At 49.5% G+C, this 22,359-nt stretch overlaps 1 protein-coding gene across 2 annotated transcripts in view; it reads right to left on the bottom strand.

Annotated features, from left to right (window-relative positions):
• Positions 1–22,359, bottom strand: part of KIF7 (kinesin family member 7) — a 109,818-nt gene that overhangs the window by 20,325 nt on the left and 67,134 nt on the right. Inside the window, exons 12-14 of one of the 2 annotated variants that reach the window (XM_069766211.1) lie at positions 6,964–7,161; positions 6,549–6,674; positions 4,456–4,632 (exon numbers count right to left, since the gene is read on the bottom strand). In XM_069766211.1, coding sequence (XP_069622312.1) covers positions 4,456–4,632; positions 6,549–6,674; positions 6,964–7,161 — 501 coding nt within the window. The remainder of the gene's footprint in view (positions 1–4,455; positions 4,633–6,548; positions 6,675–6,963; positions 7,162–22,359) is intronic. The other variant, XM_069766212.1, reaches the window with a different exon arrangement.

Here is a 22,359-nt window from a genome sequence, read left to right as displayed (position 1 = left end):
AGAGATGAGATACTCCTGTCCCAGTTGTCCAGCAAAGCCTGTTGCAAGGGACGGAGATGGAGTTGAGCAAAAGGAACTGCTTCGATTGCTGCAACCATCTTTCCCAGGATCTTCATGGCGAACCGAATGGTTCGCGGGCGAGGATGACAGAGCGTTCGGGCTCCTTGCTGAAGTGCTTGGGCCTTGGACCGAGGAAGCAAGACCAGCCCCCTCGAAGTGTCCAGGATCATTCCCAGAAAAGAGATCCGACGGGCAGGAACGGGAGAGGACTTGTCCAAGTTGATCAACCAACCTAGGCGCGAAAGAGAATCCAGGGTAATGTGGACGCTTGACTCGCAGGCTTGAAAAGACGGGCTCTTTATGAGGAGATCGTCTAAGTAAGGTAACACGACGACTCCTCGAGAATGAAGGATGGCCATGACAGCCGCCATGACCTTGGTAAATACCCTGGGCGCCGTGGCGAGACCGAAGGGTAAGGCCGTGAACTGGAAGTGATCCTCCAGAATGGCAAAGCGGAGGAACCTCTGATGAGACGGGAAAATCGGGATGTGAAGATAGGCATCCTTGATGTCTATCGAGGCCAGAAATTCCCCTCTTTCCATCGAAGAGATGACCGATCTGAGCGATTCCATCCTGAAGTGCCGGACTCTTACGCACTTGTTCAGGAGCTTCAGATCCAAAATGGGCCGCACTTTTCCGTCCTTCTTTGGCACGACGAAGAGGTTTGAGTAGAAACCTTTGAACCTCTCGTGTTCCGGGACCGGGACAATGACCCCGCTCTGGCGGAGGATGTGAATGGCGGAGAGAAGGGCGCGAGACTGAGCTGCCGAACTGGGAAGACGAGAGGGGAGGAGAACTCTATCTTGTAGCCAGACGATACCAGATCCCTGACCCATTCGTCGTGCACGACGGAGAGCCAGGCTTGCTGAAAAAGGAGTAGGCGTCCGCCTACTCTGATGGTATCGACTGGCACCGTTCCCGAGTCATTGAGATGGGAATCTCGGAGGTCTGGAACCTCGGGTTCTGGGCTGCCTCGGTTTCCCGCGCCAGGAAGGGTTCGGCCTGAAGGAGGGACGAGCGTCTCTGTCTGTGCGAGCGGAACGGTCTGATCTGGGAAGACCGGAAGGATTGGACCAGGCTGGGCTGGTACGAAAGGGCCGAAAGCGAAAGTAAGGCTGGCGCTGGAAAGCCGCCTTGGGCCTCTGTTGGGGAAGGAACTTGCTCTTTCCCCCCGTGGCATCGGAAATAAGCTGGTCAAGCTTTTCGCCGAAAAGGCGCCCGCTTTGAAAAGGGAGAGAGATCAGGGATTTTTTAGAAGAGGAGTCTGCGCGCCACTCTCTGAGCCAAAGAGCCCTTCTAATAGCGATGGCGTTAGAAGCCGCCGATGCTGCGCAATTCGCTGCGTCGAGAGATGCGTACATTACATAATCGCTAGCCATGGCTAACTGCTTAGCCAGGTCCGCCATCTCAGACGGGAGGTCCTGTTCCTAAATGGATTTCGCTAGAGCGTCCGCCCAGGAAACCATAGCCTTGGTCACCCAAGCCGCGGCGAAGGAGGGGGACAGGGAAGAGCCAGAGGCTTCATACACTGAACGAGCTAAAGAGTCTAGCTGGCGTTCAGTGGGACTCTTAATTGAAGCGCCCTCCGGAACTGAAAGAAGCGTTTTAGAAGCTAGGCGTGAGACCGGCGGATCTACTAAAGGGGGATCCGTCCAGTCTTTCATGAGATCCGCTGAGAAGGGATACTTCGATACCAGGTCCTTCTTACCCGTGAAACGCTTATCTGGACGCTCCCTGTGACGCCTGACTATATCCAGAAAGGCTGGATGAGAGGCAAAAGATTTGTGGGAACGTTTGGATCTGGTAAAAGAGACCGCGTGTTCCGGAGCGGAATTAGCGTTATCATCCACCTTAAGTGCGTGATTGACTGCTACAATGAGGGAGTCAACCGTAGCTCTGAACTCCGGAGCCTCCGGGTCCAATGATACCTCGGACTCATGTTCAGAGTCGTGAACACTGTGAGCCCCCAAAGAGGGTGAGCGAGAGGTGGAGCTGCCAGAGTCTGAGCGGCGAGGAGAGCGCTCAGGAGAGGTAGTGCGGATCCGTTTTCTGGATGACCGTGCCTCTTTAAGTGGAGAGCGGCCCCTGCTGGCCGACGATTCCCCTGCTATGGAGGGATCTCTTAACGCCTGTAACGGATTACCCCGTTCCCCGGGAGGATTTTGAATGGATTTGATGGCGTTGGCTAAAAAATCCACGGACTGCGAGAGTGAAGCGACCCACGGGGGGGGGGGGGAGGGGACTAGGTACGCCAGAGTCGGTGGAGGGCTCCTGGGCACATGGAGCATCGCAGGCAGAGCAGAGGGGAGAACTTTGAGGCCTAGGAAGTGGGGCCTGGCAGGTGGTACACGCAGAAAAAAAGGTCGTATGCACCTTAGAGGATTTTTTGGACCTTGACTGCGACATGATTCTAATGCAAGAAAATCCACAGGGACTATAATCTATGACCGTGCCTGGGAAGCAGAGGGCGACTCTGCAGAGGAGAAGCTGACGATGTCTCCTTACCCCGGTCCTGTGTCCCGCTGTCCTGGGAAGCCGAACTGTGAAGCCTGAGATAGGAAACTGGCTGCACGTGGGCGCTGTGACACCGAGATGCGGCAGAGCTGGAGCTGCGGCGTGCAGTGAGGACCAAGATGGCCGCCGAGATCAGGAGAGAGATCTCGGCGGCTGCGAGAAGCGCCAGGGACCGGGGGCGGTGCCGCCGATGACGCGCAGGGGTGGGCGGAGCCTATCGGCGGCGACCAGCGGCTAGGCCGAAGCCGGGGGCTAAATTTGCGGCCTCGGCCCGGTGCGCGGCCGCAAAGTGCCGACGCTACAGCCCACCGATACTGCGCTACAGCCCACCAATGTGCCATGCTTAGGAGGAGCCCTCCGGACCGCCGGCAACCCCCCCCATCCCCCACGAGACACTTACCCCGACGAGGTGAGAGGAGCCTTAGGATGGCTGGGACGGTGCAGGGGTTGGGAAGCCTCCATCCACCAGCCCCAGACAGGGGGGTGGAGAGGAACCGTCCACCACCTGAGTCACACAGAACATTGGTGATGCAGTGTGGTCTGCACGGATGCCACAGGGATAGGGCCACTGTACAGCCGAGGGGAAGAACCTGGTGGACAGGGCAGATGTCCGGCAATAAAAAGGCCTGGCTGCAGAGGAGGATACTGGAGGTAAAACACCAGTGCTCCTCTGTACAACATGGGGAGATCGGCGCCCTTTTAGGGAAAAAAACCGTCGCCTAAAAAAGGTCAGCTCAGGCAGTGGCTCCCACGTCGCAGGAGAGGATACTGTGAGGTGAAACTCCCGTGCTCGCCTGTTGTTGGTTCGGGGGAGATTGGACCTTGAAAGAATCCGTCGCCCCCTTCGTCCGGAATAGATTAAAAAGAAAAAATCCGTGAGATGAAAAATCAGTGTGCCTCCTACGGACACTAAGCTTGAACTGGGTGTCTGGAAGCCAGTACGAGGGTGTATACTGCAGGGGAGGAGCTAACCTTTTTTTGTCTCAGCTTAGTGTCAGCCTCCTAGTGACAGCAGCATAACCCATGGTCCTGTGTCCCCCAATGAGGCGAAGGAAAAATGTACAGCAGCAATTATTCCTAAAACTCAGGTCAATGCGATGGTTTTTTTTTTATTTAACTGATGACTTGAACCTAGTACTTTGACAATCAATGCTTCTCATCTTGCTTTTGTCAGGCTTGTAGTTCCTTCTTTTATAGTTACATGACTGACAACACAAATGCAACGCACATGTAACAGTGAGAAGAAACGCAGATATACAAAACTAGGGTAAAGACCCCCATACACATTACGCTCATACAAAATCCACTTATTCAGCAGGAGTGGATGACTGAGCTGTATAGGGGCATTCAAAGCACCGCTCAAGCTTTTTTTTATAATTTCATCGCTGGAGTGGTATCACTAGAGCATATTCCCTGCCCCTGGTAAAATACTTACCAGCCGCTGTCTTCTGAGTCTTGCTGGCCCAGCAAATACTGGAGCAATCTGGCTATTACAACCAGCAGAAGACAACTGGAGTGATGCTAAGAACAGGAGATGGCGGCTGGTAAGTGTTTTACTTAAGGCAGGGAACTTCCATTAGTGATACCACTCTGGCAGTGAAATAAATTAAAAAATGACAGCACTGTGCTTTAAACTATCCACTGATGGATAATGTTGGGGAGCTTGATCTTTGAGTTCTCAAGGGAGAGGTGTCTGGCATTGACCTTTTCTGATTTCCCCATTTAAAGCACATACCGGTCTTAACTTTCTAGTCTTGATAGTTGTTCATTAGTTAATAAACGACTGTTCCTGCCTTTAAGGTCTAGAAATAAGTCTACATATCCATTCTTTTCAAGAACAAGGATGGTGAACGTTCTGATCCTAATAGTCCAAAGTCTCACCTGGCTGGATCGAAGTCTTTTGCACTCCAAATCGTTCTTCTCCTGAAGAAGTGCTTCTCTCTTTATCAATATTCCTTCTTTTTTCTTGAGCTCCTCTTCTAATTCATCCAAGGCCCGACGCTGCTCAAGAACCTTATCTATTTCGCTGTCCAGCCATTTCTTCTGCTCTTCAATTTTCTATAAACAATAAATATAGAAAGATCACATATGTTCTGGATGCTTGAAAGCTTAAAAGGGAGACTTTAAAAATCGCTAAAATATATATATTTTTTTAAATGAGTCGGAACATAAGTTAGTATAAGTGAATGTGTAGGAGCACATTCATACTGTGACCATTCAATAGACAAAATTTAAGACAAAAACAAAATGAGCATATACTCTGTAGTAAATCATAAACCACCAACACAACCACATATTATGGGGAATTCTAAGCTTTTTCATATATATTATCAATCATAAACCCCCATTTTGATACTTTATTATGACGGATACATCAATTTAGCAACAAACAAATTCCACTAGGGAAGAAACGATGTACTAGTCCAATTAAAAATTGTATATACTCTTTATTAGAAATAAAACGAAATTGACAGGTGTGTGTCAAATACAACCATGGAAAACATTTATACCAAAAGGGCACCACACCCCCTTGTATATCCCCACCAATGTCAAATTACCATACCAGGATAATCTACTATAATAACAAACAGGGTCTTTACCCCATTATTGTCGCTGCACTGCATCAAATATCCATCACATGTTCATCACTTGTGACTAGCGATGAGCGAATATACTCGTTACTCGAGATTTCTCGAGCATGCTCGGGGGTCCTCTGATATAGTAACCGAGGGGGGTTATGCCCCTGTGCTGCTGGCAGACACATGCCCCCCACCCTGTGCTGCTGGCAGACACATGCCCCCACCCTGTGCTGCTGGCAGACACATGCCCCCACCCTGTGCTGCTGGCAGACACATGCCCCCACCCTGTGCTGCTGGCAGACACATGCCCCCACCCTGTGCTGCTGGCAGACACATGCCCCCACCCTGTGCTGCTGGCAGACACATGCCCCCACCCTGTGCTGCTGGCAGACACATGCCCCCACCCTGTGCTGCTGGCAGACACATGCCCCCACCCTGTGCTGCTGGCAGACACATGCCCCCACCCTGTGCTGCTGGCAGACACATGCCCCCACCCTGTGCTGCTGGCAGACACATGCCCCCACCCTGTGCTGCTGGCAGACACATGCCCCCACCCTGTGCTGCTGGCAGACACATGCCCCCACCCTGTGCTGCTGGCAGACATATAAAATAACAAACACTTAATTCACCCTCCGATGATGGCTCCGTGCTCCCAGCTCCTCGGTTGTGCTTCCTGTTACCCAGTCATCGGATCATGTGACCTTGGCACACAGTGATGATATCACTGTGCCATACCGATCACATGATCGGATGTCGGCACAGACACAGGAAGAGCAACAAAGGAGCTGTGAGCATGGAGCCATCATTGGAAGGCGAGTTAAGTGTTTGTTAAATTATGTGCCTGCCAGCAGCACGGGGGGGGTGTGTGTGTGTGTGTGTGCATATTAGAGTGAACGGGGGGGCCATATCCATGATGGGAGGGGGGGGGGAGATGCAGGCACAGGTTATATTCTCTGCTCCCCTGTGAATCAACCCCTGCAGCTTCAGCACCGAGGTGATGGACAGCAGGTGCAGTGAATATTACATGAGGCTAATGAGCAGGAGCACATGACCTCCTGCTGTCTCTGCAGCCCACAGCCAGGCCACTCCAGCCCCCTGACACCTCTCCAGAACTGCTCCCCCTCCTCTACAGCACAGCACACAGATTTGGATTATAAGTCGCACCCCCCACTGTCCCCCAAAATTTGGGGGAACAAAAGTGCATCTTATAATCCGAAAAATACGGTACTTACTGCAGGGTATATGAGCACTTTGTATTTGTTTGTTAAAATATAGACGCCAAAAGCAAGAAAATTATTTTAGTCGCAAAAAAGTGTGCACAACAGACAATTACATTGCTCCTTGGAATGAGGTGAGCTCTGTTCTAGAAGGCGGCATGAAATCTGCTCCGCCTACCTGCTGCTGCTCCAGACTGATAACTGATCCACTGCTGCCACTTCTTCTTTTCCTTTGAAAAGCAGCAATTTCCTCTGTTTTGATCTTCAGTATCTTTTGTTGCTGCTCATGCTTCAACTCCAGCTCCTAAAGACAAGCAGGGCAGTCTTTTGTTAGTTGGGCTTCTTCCTGCCTAACCACCTTCTGGGCTTTTTTTTTTTTTTAAGACCCACTTTGCATTTCTTATCACAACAAGAGAACTGGACAATGGATATGTTTTGCAATTTGTAGTGATTAATAGCAATAAATAAGGGTAGTTGCCTTTCAGACACATGCAACATACTTTGCAGATTAAGTCATTTCTAGAAGCTTTATTAATATGTTTTCATCTACTGAAGGGATGTTTATATGTCGCTGCATGAAATAAAACAGCTACCTTTACTCGGTGTCTCCTTTTTTGCATCTCGCTCTCAAGACGTCGCTTCTGATCGGTCTCTTCTTTCAGCTTCTTTTGTAACTGTCCGTGCTGCTGTTTCATCTGGAAGATGCTTTTTTCAAGTTCCTCAACACGCTTCACGCTCTGGACAGAAAATGAAGCCAACTTTTCAGTTACTTGTTTCTTCTCTTTAAGAACCTGTAAAAAATATATATATGCTTAGCATACAATTTGAAGTATCAGTAGCATAAGTTCTTGCTATACACCATGAAGGAAAATTTGTGAATATCTGGAAACCATGATTGTCACGATAATGTAAAATGCCATGTTCTGAGTAATTTTTTAGAAGGTTATGATGGCAGACACACGCTGTGGGATCTCTGACCCCCCTTCTCTCTGCCTGTCAGCACAGTGGAATTCTAAGCCACTCTTTACCCCCTCCCTCAGGAATGTCTTTGTTCGCAGCTGTGAAACCGAAAGTAAAGAGCAGCAGCACATGGCAATCCCTTTGTGTAGCTACAGTGGTCCTTGAAGACCAAATATATAAAAACAGGATATTCACAGAAAAAGGCAGTTCATATTTCCGGAAACCGCAGGGACAGGGCTCCAAACTGGTGGGTTATGGGAGCTTGGCGCTTAGCATAAATTGAGATATGCATTACTGCTTAACTGGGGATCCTAGCCAAGATGTGTTTACACTTAAACAAACCCCCGGGTCTCGCTGAGCATACGCCAAGATATGTATAGAAATGGCTTGTCATAACTTTAAGAAAGGGGAGTATTCAGTCTCTGAGTGATGTCACCACAGGGGGAGTGCCTTGGTTTTGGGCACAGGGATAAGTGAGTGAGACCTCCCTCTTCGCGCGTCTTTTGTCCAGGATCTAGCTGCGAGACACATCTGTAATGAATCTTGATGTGTCGCCCTTACCCCGAGCCGCATGGTCAGTCACGATATGAAAGAACCAAGTCTATTTTCTTTCATTAATCACTTTTTATTTGTAATTGTCTGTACATACGATACTTTTCTTTTATAATATCTTTTTACCCTTTTGCAAACAATGCCTACCTTTTTGGAGTAAAATATATAAAATTACTAGCTTCGTCTCTCCTTGCTCTATAACATACTGTCATGTCCTCTGAAGTGAATTACGCTACTAATTGGGTTGGCTCCGGACCCGTTATTAATTAAGAAATTGGAGCTGGTGACAGCGGATTCATCCTGCGCCTTTGGGAAATCTGGTAGCAACGGACGGCGTTGATAATTATTGTTCCTGCCCTCGCTGCAGTGTGCCCATCAGCCAGTACTTAGTAAGGGCAGCCTTTCTGGAGACTAATTATTCCAAGAGCTCACCAACACAAAAAGAGGACTTAAAAATCCTCCAAAAATTGAAAAAAGCCACAGAGAAAAATTCAGAGATGTTTACCTGCTGAAGCCTCCAACCAAATGCACTGCAGGGTACAGCGGACCCGATAAGTGATGGCAAACACACAGGTGCAAAAAATACCGATGAAACAACCACTTTCAATCCAGTGTTGGCTGTTTGGCATTAGTGCCCAAAAAGATAAGCGATAATAGTCTGTATGTGGCGTTGTTCACACAGGCAATGCAGAGCATCTGATTTACAGCCCATTACTAGCGCACATATATGCGGGCCGCCCAGTGCTACAAAATGCATGCTGTGCGAACAGAGGCCAACAGTTTACAGAGCAATCTTGGTCCGACTGCACCCTGCAAGATAAAGTACAAGAAAAGAAAACCACATATCAATGTACTGTATGTAAGGTATTAGTTTATATTGGGGCCTCAATATGTAAGCTGGCAACCCGCGTCAAGGGTCCTTATATTTTGCCAGTCCTAACGCTAAACATAGACTAAGAGCTCACCGACACAAAAAGAGGACTTAAAAATCCTCTAAAAAATTGAAAAAGTATACATTGATATGTATATATGTAACCCTAACCCGATTATGCCCCTAACCCTAATCCCAACACACCCCTAACCCTAACCACACCCCTAACCCTGACACACACCTAACCCTAATCCCAACCGTACATGTAATCCAAACCCTAACTTTAGCCCCAACCCTAACTGTAGCTCCAACCCCAACTGTAGCTCCAACCCCAACTGTAGCTCCAACCCCAACTGTAGCTCCAACCCCAACTGTAGCTCCAACCCCAACTGTAGCTCCAACCCCAACTGTAGCTCCAACCCCAACTGTAGCTCCAACCCCAACTGTAGCTCCAACCCCAACTGTAGCTCCAACCCCAACTGTAGCTCCAACCCCAACTGTAGCTCCAACCCCAACTGTAGCTCCAACCCCAACTGTAGCTCCAACCCCAACTGTAGCTCCAACCCCAACTGTAGCTCCAACCCCAACTGTAGCTCCAACCCCAACTGTAGCTCCAACCCCAACTGTAGCTCCAACCCCAACTGTAGCTCCAACCCCAACTGTAGCTCCAACCCCAACTGTAGCTCCAACCCCAACTGTAGCTCCAACCCCAACTGTAGCTCCAACCCCAACTGTAGCTCCAACCCCAACTGTAGCTCCAACCCCAACTGTAGCTCCAACCCCAACTGTAGCTCCAACCCCAACTGTAGCTCCAACCCCAACTGTAGCTCCAACCCCAACTGTAGCTCCAACCCCAACTGTAGCTCCAACCCCAACTGTAGCTCCAACCCCAACTGTAGCTCCAACCCCAACTGTAGCTCCAACCCCAACTGTAGCTCCAACCCCAACTGTAGCTCCAACCCCAACTGTAGCTCCAACCCCAACTGTAGCTCCAACCCCAACTGTAGCTCCAACCCCAACTGTAGCTCCAACCCCAACTGTAGCTCCAACCCCAACTGTAGCTCCAACCCCAACTGTAGCTCCAACCCCAACTGTAGCTCCAACCCCAACTGTAGCTCCAACCCCAACTGTAGCTCCAACCCCAACTGTAGCTCCAACCCCAACTGTAGCTCCAACCCCAACTGTAGCTCCAACCCCAACTGTAGCTCCAACCCCAACTGTAGCTCCAACCCCAACTGTAGCTCCAACCCCAACTGTAGCTCCAACCCCAACTGTAGCTCCAACCCCAACTGTAGCTCCAACCCCAACTGTAGCTCCAACCCCAACTGTAGCTCCAACCCCAACTGTAGCTCCAACCCCAACTGTAGCTCCAACCCCAACTGTAGCTCCAACCCCAACTGTAGCTCCAACCCCAACTGTAGCTCCAACCCCAACTGTAGCTCCAACCCCAACTGTAGCTCCAACCCCAACTGTAGCTCCAACCCCAACTGTAGCTCCAACCCCAACTGTAGCTCCAACCCCAACTGTAGCTCCAACCCCAACTGTAGCTCCAACCCCAACTGTAGCTCCAACCCCAACTGTAGCTCCAACCCCAACTGTAGCTCCAACCCCAACTGTAGCTCCAACCCCAACTGTAGCTCCAACCCCAACTGTAGCTCCAACCCCAACTGTAGCTCCAACCCCAACTGTAGCTCCAACCCCAACTGTAGCTCCAACCCCAACTGTAGCTCCAACCCCAACTGTAGCTCCAACCCCAACTGTAGCTCCAACCCCAACTGTAGCTCCAACCCCAACTGTAGCTCCAACCCCAACTGTAGCTCCAACCCCAACTGTAGCTCCAACCCCAACTGTAGCTCCAACCCCAACTGTAGCTCCAACCCCAACTGTAGCTCCAACCCCAACTGTAGCTCCAACCCCAACTGTAGCTCCAACCCCAACTGTAGCTCCAACCCCAACTGTAGCTCCAACCCCAACTGTAGCTCCAACCCCAACTGTAGCTCCAACCCCAACTGTAGCTCCAACCCCAACTGTAGCTCCAACCCCAACTGTAGCTCCAACCCCAACTGTAGCTCCAACCCCAACTGTAGCTCCAACCCCAACTGTAGCTCCAACCCCAACTGTAGCTCCAACCCCAACTGTAGCTCCAACCCCAACTGTAGCTCCAACCCCAACTGTAGCTCCAACCCCAACTGTAGCTCCAACCCCAACTGTAGCTCCAACCCCAACTGTAGCTCCAACCCCAACTGTAGCTCCAACCCCAACTGTAGCTCCAACCCCAACTGTAGCTCCAACCCCAACTGTAGCTCCAACCCCAACTGTAGCTCCAACCCCAACTGTAGCTCCAACCCCAACTGTAGCTCCAACCCCAACTGTAGCTCCAACCCCAACTGTAGCTCCAACCCCAACTGTAGCTCCAACCCCAACTGTAGCTCCAACCCCAACTGTAGCTCCAACCCCAACTGTAGCTCCAACCCCAACTGTAGCTCCAACCCCAACTGTAGCTCCAACCCCAACTGTAGCTCCAACCCCAACTGTAGCTCCAACCCCAACTGTAGCTCCAACCCCAACTGTAGCCCCAACCCTAACTGTAGCCCTAACCCTAACTTGAGCCCCAAACCTAACTTGAGCCCCAACCCTAACCCTAATGGGAAAATGGAAGTAAATAAATTTTTAAAATTTTATTATATTTCCCTAACTAAGGGGGTGATGAAGGGGGGCTTGATTTACTTTTATAGCGGACTTTTATGATTGGCAGCTGTCACACACTAAAAGACGTTTTTTGTTGCAAAAAATAGTTTTTGCGTCTCCACATTTTGAGAGCTATAGTTTTTCCATATTTTGGTCCACAGAGTCATGTGAGGTCTTGTTTTTTGCGGGACGAGTTGATGTTTTTATTGGTGCCATTTTCAGGCACGTGACATTTTTTGATCGCTTTTTTATTCCGATTTTTGTGAGGCAGAATGAACAAAAACCAGCAATTCGTGAATTCCTTTTTTTTTTGGGGGGGGGGGGGGGTCTTTATACTGCTCCACGTTTGATAAAATTGATAAAGCAGTTTTATTCTTCGCGTCAGTTCGATTACAGCGATACCTCACTTATTTTTATATGTTTTGGCGCTTTTATACGATAAAATCTATTTTATATAAAAAAAATAATTATTTTTGCATCGCTTTATTCTGAGAACTAGAACTTATTTTTTTGCTGATGATGCTGTATGGCGGGTCGTTTTTTTGCGGGACAAGATGACGTTTTCAGCAGTAACATGATTATTTATATCCGTCTTTTTGATCGCGTGCTATTCCACTTTTTTTTGGCGGTATGATAATTAAGCGTTGTTTCTTGCCTCTTTTTTAATGGTGATCACTGAAGGGGTTAACTAGTGGGACAGTTTTATAGGTCGGGTCGTTATGGACATGGCGATACTAAATATGTGTTCTTTTATTTTTTTTTTCCGTAGTTAGATAAAGAAATGTATTTAGTGGAACAATATTTTTTCTTTATTTAGGATTTTTTTCTTTACACATGTAAATATATATATATTTTACTTTATAACATTGCCCGGGGGGGGAAGACACACATCACGTTATAGTGTCAGATTTGACAGGCAGTGCTGCAGGCTTGCAAGCGTCTGTTCTGAGCAGGCGCTTGCAAGCCACCTCACTGCGGGACCAAGAAGGAGCCCTGTTGCCATTTTGGATCCGGGCCCCTCCCTGCGCGTTGCTTACCTATGCCGCCGGAACGCTGCGATCATGTTTGATCGCAGTGTTCCGGGGGTTAAATTTGCCGGGAGCGGTCCTTTGTCCCCCGATGAGCATGGACGATCGCCTATGATGTACGATTCCTTCCATGGGAAGTAGGGCCCACCCCACATGGACGGAATAGTACGTCCAATGGGAGAAAGGGGTTAAAGGTTGACAAGAACTCCAATTCGGCCCCAGATCATGCTGTGACATTCAAGAGGACCAAACATCCCCATAGGGTTTTCTCCATCCATCCTGAGTTTCAGGACATAGTTCAGCAGCATAGGGAGCAACTGGATAAACGCTTCGCAGGTCAGAAGCCTCTTGAGGCGAGATACCCTTTTTCATCGGATCTGCAGAAGGAATGGGCAGAATCCCTTCCAGTTAATCCACCTGTATCCCGTCTGGCCACCAAAACCCTCCTGTCCTTACCAGATGGTTCCTCAATTAAAGACCCCACAGACCGTCTGATAGAGAACCTTGCCTGCTCAGTTTTTAAAAACTCGGGTTCGGCACGCTCTCCTTCGTTTGCTGCGACGTGGGTAGCTAAAGCTATGGTCTCTTGGGCAGATACCCTGACCAGAACCATTCAAGGTAGTAACCTTCCCCAGGAGACTTTGAATCTGGCCAATCGGCTCTCTCTGGCCAGGAACTACTGGTACACGCTTCTTTGGACGTGGCTAACTGTACTGCACTTGCAGCCTCAAACACCATCACCAGACGGCACTGTGGCTCAGGGAATGGAATGCAGACTCTGCGTTCAAAAAGTCCTTAACGTCTCTGCCTTACAAGAGCGGGTGTGTTTGGAGAGAAGCTGGATCAGCTAATCTCTGATGCTACAGGAGGAAAGAGTAAATTCCTCCCACAGCAGAAAACTAGGTGACCCTGTGCGCCGTCAGCAACAGATGCAGTTCCAATCCTTATGCAACAAACCCAGTTGGTCCACTACAACCACTTCTTCCGGATCAGGGCGCTTCCCCTGTGGGAACAAGGGTTCCCAGGTCTCGTACAGGACCAATCAGTCCTGGAAGAGCCGACCCAAACAATCTAGATGTAAGGGACCAGGTCCAGGTCCCATAGATTCTCGGTGCAATGACTCGTGGCATTATCTGGTAGACACCAGCAGAGTAGGCGGCCGTCTACTTCTATTTCGTCACGTCTGGCTCACAGTCGTTCACGACGAATGGGTTAGGGACCTGGGGTCCTCCGGATACAAAATAGAATTTTCATCCCGCCTTCCTGCACGGTTATTCCGCTCTCGCTACACTCCCCCAAGTCAGAGGCGCAGGCCCAGTCTTTTTACAGAGTCATTATTCCGGTCCCAGAAAATGAGAGGTTTGAGGGTTTCTGCTCGCATTCATTTGTGGTTCCGAAGAAAGACGCAACAGTGCGGCCCATTCTGTACCTGAAACTCCTAAACAACTTTGTCAGGATCTGGCATTTCAGGATGGAGTCCCTCCATTCAGTCATCACCTCGATAGAAAAGGGGGAGTTCCTAGCATCTATCCACATCAGGGATGCTTACCTTCATTTCCCGATTCCCCCCCCCCCCTCACCAGAAGTTCCTGCGCTTCGCTGTCCGCGAGGAACACTTCCAGTTCACCACCCCCAGAATGTTCACAAAGGTCATGGCGGCCATCATGTCCATTCTGCACTCTCGGGCAATGGTCGTTCTACCATACCTAGACGACCTCCTGATCAAGGGCCTGTCTTTCCAAGCCTGCGCAAAGTGCGTTCTTATCACGTTGGATACACTTTCTCGTCTGGGCTGGTTGATGAACTTAAACAAATCTTCGCCAGTCCCAGCAAATATCCTTTTTGGGAATGACACTGGACACCTCCTGAGGGTTGGTGATTCTCCCTTGAGACAAGGTCTTAGCCCTTCAACAGGGAGCCTTGGGCACTTTGTCACCCGTATCCTCACTCCATCCGATTCGGCATGGGGGTCCTGTGCAAGATGGTTGCAGTGATGGAAGCTGTTCCCTTCGCCCAACTACATTCTCCGTAGCATGCACTGCTAGCAGCCTGGGACAGGAACCTGATCTCCCTCAACCGGCGGTGTCCCTTATCTCTACGAGTCAAGCAGAGGCTCAGCTGGTGGACTTTACGGTCCTCTCTCACCCAGGGGAAATCCTTTCTCCCAGCTCAATGGCTGGCTGTCACCACCAATGCCATCCTTCTCGGCTGGGGAGCTGTTTTTCATCATCACACGGCTCAGGGGCGCTGGTCACTTTCAGAGTCGCGTCTACCCATCAACGTTCTAGAAATTCGGGCGATTCAGTTAACCCTGCGGCGATTCTGTCACCTCCTAGCGGGTCACCCCATCAAATTACAATCGGACAATGCCACGGCTATGGCATATATCAACAATCAAGGGGGCTCATGCAGCAGGGCGGCAATGCGCAAGGTAGAACACATTCTCCGCTGGGTCGAGAAGAACCACTCAGTCACCTTAGCAGTGCACATTCCGGGCGTGGAAAACTGGGCGGCAGACTTCCTGAGGTCTTCCAAAAGATCTGTCATCGCTGGGGGACTCCGGACGTGGATTGGATGGCCTAGAGATTAAACACCAAGATGCCAGAGTTCAAAGCTCGTTCTCGGGATCCAGAAGCCATTGGGCCAGATGCACTGGTTCTTCCGTGGCATCAGTTTAGGCTTCCGTACAGGTTTCCCCCAATTCCTTACTTCTGAGGGTCATCAGGAAGATCAAGGTAGAAGGCGTTCCAGGTACAGCTCGTCGTTGACGTTCTCTGGCATCTACCAAATCGACTGGAATTACTCTCCCAGGGTCCAATTTGCCACCTGAATTCAGGGATCCTGTGTTTAATGGCATGGCCGTTGAATTCTGGGTCATAAGCCAATCTGGATTCTCCCAAGGGGTGGTTTCCACCTTAATTAACGTTCGGAAGCCTGTATTGGTGCGCATCTATCACCGCACCTAGAAAGCCTTCTTCACATGGTGCAGAGACCACGGTCGCCCTCCTCTCATTTTCTCCATTCCCACCATCTTGGAGTTCCTTCAGACCGGTTTGGACTCAGGCCTAGCGCTCAGCTCTCTCAAAGGCCAGATCACCGCCTTATGTTTTGTTCCAGCGCAGGATCGCTTCCAAGCCGCAGGTGAGGACGTTCCTTCAGGGGGTCTGCCATGTGGTGCCCTCCTATAAAACGACGATGGATGCCTGGGACCTTAATTTGGTCCCGGGGGTTCTACAAGAGTCTTCCTGACCCACCTTTCATGAAAGGTGGCCTTTGTCGCAGTGATGTCAATTAGGCGGGTTTCGGAGCTAGCCGCCCTATACTGTCGAGCACCTTTCCTGATTTTCTACAGGACAAGGTGGTTCTCAGGCCATACCCGTTTTTTATGCTCAAGGTGGTTTCCACCTTTCACCTTAACGAGGACATTGTCCTGCCCTCGTTTTGCTTGGCACCAGTACACCGTGTCGAGCGGGCTCTTCACACTCTGGATCTAGTGAGAGCTCTCAGACGGTAAGTCTCACGGACGTCATCCTTCCGTAAGACGAACACCTTGTTCATTCTTCCTGAGGGTCACAGGAAGGGACTTGCCGCTTCAAAGTCCACAATAGCCAGATGGATATGCTCGGATATTCAAGAATCTTACTGCCTCAGGGGCCAGCCTATCCCAGCAGGGATTAAGGCACACTCCACTTGGCCGGTGGGGACTTCTTGGGCCATTCGGCACCAGGCGTCAGCGGAATAGGTTTGCAAGGCTGCGACTTGGTCCAGTCTGCATACATTCTCAAAGCATTACAATATTCACTCAGGCCTCCGCGTTTCGGGCCTGGGCAGACGAATCTTGCAGGTGGCAGTAGCGTATCTCTAGACAGTAAGTGGGGTTTGATTTGTTCTGTCGGTTCCCCACCCAGGGTCTGCTTTAGGACGTCCATGGTCCTGTGTCCCCCAGTGAGGCGAAAGAGAAACAGGGAATTTAGTGCACTCATCGTAAAATCCTTTTCTCCGAGCCATTCATTGGGGACACAGCATCCACCCTGTTAGCCTGAAGTTTGAGTATTTTTGACGTTTTGTACCTTCGTAAGATGTTCATGTTCTCCTACTACTTTGTCACTGAACTGGTTCGACTGGAGCCAACGTGTGGGTGTATACTGCAGAGGAGGAGCTAATCTTTTTGTGTTTAGTGTCCTCCTAGTGGCAGCAGCATAACACCCATGGTCCAGTGTCCCCCAATGAGTGCTCGGAGAAAAGGATTTTATGGTGAGTACACAAAAATCCCTGTAATTTTTACATATGTGACACTCAATGATGCAATAACAGCAAATAAACTTAAATTCTCCATGAAGGTCTTTGCAGCTATTTCAAAAGGACTTTCTGAACCATAATAAGGACACATATATGTAATTGAATTGTAAAGCACTGTCTCTTTACATTTTTTCCACTTTTCTATCAGTGATGTTATTAATGGTTGTCCGAGTACTGATTTTACACACTGATTGAACTTGTGAACGCAAATCATGAAGAAACGCTGGTTGCAGCTCCCTTTGTAATACACTCCAAAAAGTGCTCGATGAAAGACGTTTAACCCCTTAATGACCGCCGATACGCCTTTTAACGGCGGTGGTTAAGGGGGTTTATTCCTCAGTGCCGCTTTTTAACGGAGCTGAGGAATAAATAGGGATTTTTGTGTACTCACCATAAAATCCTTTTCTCCGAGCCACTCATTGGGGGACACAGGACCGTGGGTGTATGCTGCTGCCACTAAGTAAATACGAAAAAGGTTAGCTCCTCCTCTGCAGTATACACCGCCCACTGGCTCCAGATAATACCAGTTTGTAGCCAAGCAATAGGAGATTAACAAGATTTAACCGTAGGAACAACATGTCAAAGACTAAAATACTCATCATAGGGAACAAGCCAAAAACAAGGGTGGGTGCTGTGTCCCCCAATGAGTGGCTCGGAGAAAAGGATTTTACGGTGAGTACACAAAAATCCCTATTTCTACATCGCCACATTGGGGGACACAGGACCGTGGGACGTCCAATAGCAGTCCCTGGGTGGGGAATAACAACCCAACAGTGTAAACTTATGGCACCTGCTGTCTACAGGTGCACAACCTCTGCCTGCAGAATACGCCTACCCAGGCTTGCATCTGAGGATGCCCGAGTATGGACATTGTAATGCTTTGAAAAGGTGTGCAGGCTAGACCAGGTCGCAGCTTTGCAAACCTGCTCTGCAGACGCTTGATTCCGAATGGCCCAGGAAGTAGGAGTGTGCCCTGAGGCCCGCAGGGATAGGCTTGCCTCTGACGCGGTAAGCCTCTTGAATGGTCGACAGAATCCATCTTGCGATTGTCGACATAGAATCGGCCAGTCCCTTCCGGTGTCCCGCCAGGAGCAAACAGAGCATCCGTCTGACGAAAGGATGCCGTCCTGGACACGTACTTCCGGAGAGCTCTGACAAGATCACCAACCCTAGCGAGGTGTCCAGGGTCATGCCCAGGAAGGAGATCCGTTGAGCTGGAACAGGAGATGACTTTTTTAGGTTGATCAACCAGCCCAACCGAGAAAGAGTATCCAAAGAAATGCGGACGCCCTCCTCGCAGGCTCGGAAAGATGGGCCTTTGACCAGTAAGTCGTCTAGGTAGTGAAGCACGACTAGACCCCGAGAATGCAGAATGGCCATGACAGCCGCCATGACCTTTGTGAAAACTCTGGGGGCGGTGGCGAGGCCGAAGGGCAAGGTCGTGAACTGAAAATGGTCCTCTTGGATGGCAAAAAGTAGGAACCTTTGATGTGGCAGGAAGACTGGGATATGGAGATAAGCATCTTTGATGTCTATTGATGCTAGAAACTCTCCTCTCTCCATTGAGAAGATGACTGACCGGAGGGATTCCACCCTGAAGTGCCGGACCTTTACATACTTGTTTAGGAGCTTTAGATCCAAAATAGGGTGCACCATCCAGTCCTTTTTTAGAACGACGAAGAGGTTCGAGTAAAAACCTCTGAATTTCTCGTGTTCTGGAACCGCAACAATGACCCCGTTTCGGCAGAGAGATTAGATGGTGCGATGAAGTGCGCGAGACTGAGCTCCTGAACTTGGGAGACGAGAGGCGGAGAATTTTATTTTGTAACCAGAAGACACCAGGTCTCTGACCCATTCGTCGTGGATGACAGAAAGCCAGGCATGTTAAAAGAGAAGCAGGCGTCCGCCTACTTTGGTGGTGTCAACCGGAAGACTCACCGAGTCATTGTGAAGGAAATCTGGAGGGCCTGGATCCCCTAAGTTCTGGGTTGCCTAAGGTTACCTCGCCAGGACTGATTCAGCCTGTATAAGGCCGAGGGTCTCTGTCTGTATGTGGAGGACCAGAATGGGCTACTGCGAAAGGGCCAAAAGCGAAAATGTTGCTGATGCTGAAAAGCAGTTTTAGGCCTGTGCTGCGGGAGGAATTTGCTTTTCCCTCCTGTAGCATCGAAAATAAACTGGCCTAATTTTTCTCCAAACAGACGTCCGCTCTGAGAAGGCAGAGAAATCAGAGACTTTTTAGAAGAGGAATCCATGCGCCACTCTCTAAGCCATAGTGCTCTCCTAATTGTGACGGCGTTTGAGGCAGCAATTGCCGCACAGTTTGCTGCGTCTAAAGACGCGTACATCACAGTCTCCAGCCATACCGATTTGTTTGACGAGATCCGCCGCCTCAGACGGAAGAGCCGGATACTGAATGGATTTTGCAAGGGCATCTGCCCAGAAAACTATTGCTTTTGCGACCCATGCTGCAGCGAAGGAAGGGGATATAGAGGAACCTGAGCGAGCCAGGCAATCTGTCTGGCATTCTGTGGGATTTTTAATTGAAACCCCATTAGGTACGGATAAAAGCGTTTTGGAAGCCAAATGCCAGTACCAGAGGATCTACTAGTGGAGGTTCCGTCCAATCTTTGACAAGATCTGCGGAAAAGGGATACTTCGTTTCCAGGGACTTTTTACCAGTAAAGCGCTTATCCGGTCGCTCCCTGTGTCGTCGGACTATCTCCAAAAAATGCGGATGAGAGGCGAACACCTTATGGGATTGCTTGGTTCTTGTAAAAGATACCACATGATCCGGAGCCAAATTAGGGTCATCAACCTTTAGTGCATGATTGACAGCTTCAATGAGGGAATCCACAGTCGATGGAAACTCCGGAGAATCCGGGTCCAAGGATGCCTCAGACTCATACTCAGAGTCATGATCGCTTCGAACCCCTGGAGAGGGTGAGCGAGAAGTGGAACTACCAGAGGCTGAATGGCGTGGTGAATGCTCAGGAGAGGTAGTGCAGATCCGTTTTTTTGGATGTCCGTACCTCCTTCAGGTGAGAGCGGCCCCTGCAGGCCGATGATTCCCCTGTAAGGGAGGGGTCTCTTAACCCAGGGAAACGAGTGCCCCGCTCCACAGAGGGGTCATGAAGGGATTTAATCGCTTTGGCCAACTAAGCCATGGATTGTGACAGTGACGCGGCCCACTCAGGGGGGCTAGATACACAGGGATCGATAGCGGCGGAGGGCTCCTGGGCACATTGGGCATCACAGGCTGAGCAGAGAGGGGAGCTTTGAGGCCGAGGGAGAGGAGCCTGGCAGGTGGTACACGCAGTGAAAAAGGTGGTATGTACCTTTGTAGCTTTTTTAGCCTTTGACTGCGACATGATGTACCTCAATATAAGTAAAAAACACTGCTAGTGGAAGCAATGTGGGGTAAAGCTGTAGGGAAGCACCTAGTGCAGTCTCCTTACCCAGGTCCTGTGTCCCGCAATCAGATGAGGCGGCCCGCTGAGTAGAGGAAAAGACCGGCATCCAGGGCTGCTGACACGTGCAGAAAAAAGGTGGCTGGAGCAGAGCGGTGCTGTGCAGGGAAGATGGCTGCCGAGATTTGGCAAACACTCTTGCATAGAGCAAGAAGCGGCAGGTCTGTGGGCGGAGCCACCGAAATGATGTGAGCGGTGGGCGAGGCCTATTGGGATGCAGCCTACACTAGGCTGAAGCCGGGGACTAAATTTATGGCTTCGGCCGGCACGCTCCCGCGGACCGCCGGGAAAGATGCCGTGGAACCCTGTGGGGACCCTGCCGCTATGGAGCCCTCCTATGACCGCCGAAAAATGACCCCCCCGGGTGGCACTTCCCCCGATATGAAGGGGATGGCAGCTGCCACAGGTCAGAGCTGTGCCTGGGGTAGTTAGGACGGTGCAGGGTTGGGGAAGCCTCCATCCACAATCTCCTTAAAAGGGGGTGGAGAGGAACCGTCCACCTCCTTCCATCATCCGCTTTTTTCAGTGGTGATGTCGTGGGGGCTGCATGGACACCACGATGTAGGGTGCCTCTGAGCATCCGAGTGTATAACCTGGTGGGCAGGGTAAAATGTCCGGCAATAGGCCTGGCTGCAGAAGAGGATACGTGGAGGTGACACTCCATGGGCTCGTCTGTTAAGGGAGGGGGAGAGATTGGTGCCCTTGAAGGGACCCGTCGCCCCTAGAATTAGCTCAGGCATGGCATCCCACGTCGCAGGAGAGGATACGGAGAGGCGACACTCTCCGTGCTCGCCTGTTGTTGGTTCGGGTAGATTGGAGCCTTGAAAGGTTCCATCGCCCCTTCATCCAGGTACAAAGGTTAAATAGTAGAAAAAAGTCTGGTCTGAATAGCAGACCCTGTGTGCCTCCTACGGACACTAAGCCTGAACTGGGTCTCTGGAAGCCAGCATGAGGGTGTATACTGCAGGGGAGGAGCTAACTTTTTTGTCTCAACTTAGTGTCAGCCTCCTAGCGACAGCAGCATAACACCCATGGTTCTGTGTCCCCTAATGTGGCAAAGGAGAAATTAATTTTTGCAAAATATTGTTTTTAATCTGTAAACATAGAGCCTAAAAAAAAACAATATAAATTTGGTATCGCTGTAATGGTACCGACTTGATGAACAAATCATTTTTATACAGTGATTGGGGCAAAAAATAAAAAAAATACAATAACTGAATTGCTGATTTTTGTTCATTCGGTGTTTGAAAAATCGGAATAAAAAACGGTAAAAATTAAGTACCCCAAAATGGTCCTAAAAAATCTGCAATTTGTCCGGCAAAAAAATAAGCCCTGATACAGTGCTATTCCTCAAAAAATAAAAAAAAGTTACAGCTTTCAGAATATGGCAACGAAAAAAAAAAAAAATTTCTTTTTTTTTTTTTATAAAAGAGCATTTTTACTGTGATATAGCAGCAAAACCTGAAAAAAAAATATATAAATCTGGTTTCGCTGTAATGACACTGACCCGAAGAATAAATCCACCTTATCACTTATACTGCACAAAGAACTGCACAATAATAAAAATAAGCACTATTCTTGTACTGCTATTTGTTCATTCTACTTCCTAAAAATCATAACAAGGCTCAGCTCACATATATCCTGTTGGGGTTTCCGTGTAAATTCCCCCAAACCGCGATTTAGGCAAAAACCCGGACGGAACCACTCACTTATGAGGCAGATGTAGTCAGTGTGGACTGGTGTGTGTTCCGGTGGTGTCCCATCATTTTAGGCGTCTATTTAGTGCACAAGTGCAGACGACTACAGATCTGTGCATGCCTAAAAATAGGGATTTTTGTGTAAAGTCCTTTTCTCCGAGCCATTCATTGGGGGACACAGACTGTGGGTGTACGCTGCTGCCACTAGGAGGCTGCCACTAAGTGATACAAAAAAAGTTAGCTCCTCCCCTGCAGTATACACCCTCCTGCTGGCTCTCAGCTAACCAGTACGGTGCAAAAGCAGTAGGAGATCAATAATAACATATGAGAGTGTATTATATCAAATTATGTATGAGAGCATAGCGTGTGTGTGTATGTGTATATATATATATATATATATATATATATATATATATATATATCT

This window comes from Ranitomeya imitator, chromosome 4, assembly GCF_032444005.1.
Source record: "Ranitomeya imitator isolate aRanImi1 chromosome 4, aRanImi1.pri, whole genome shotgun sequence".
In the NCBI taxonomy this organism is placed as follows: domain Eukaryota; kingdom Metazoa; phylum Chordata; class Amphibia; order Anura; family Dendrobatidae; genus Ranitomeya; species Ranitomeya imitator.
This window is presented reverse-complemented; position numbering and strand designations above follow the sequence as displayed.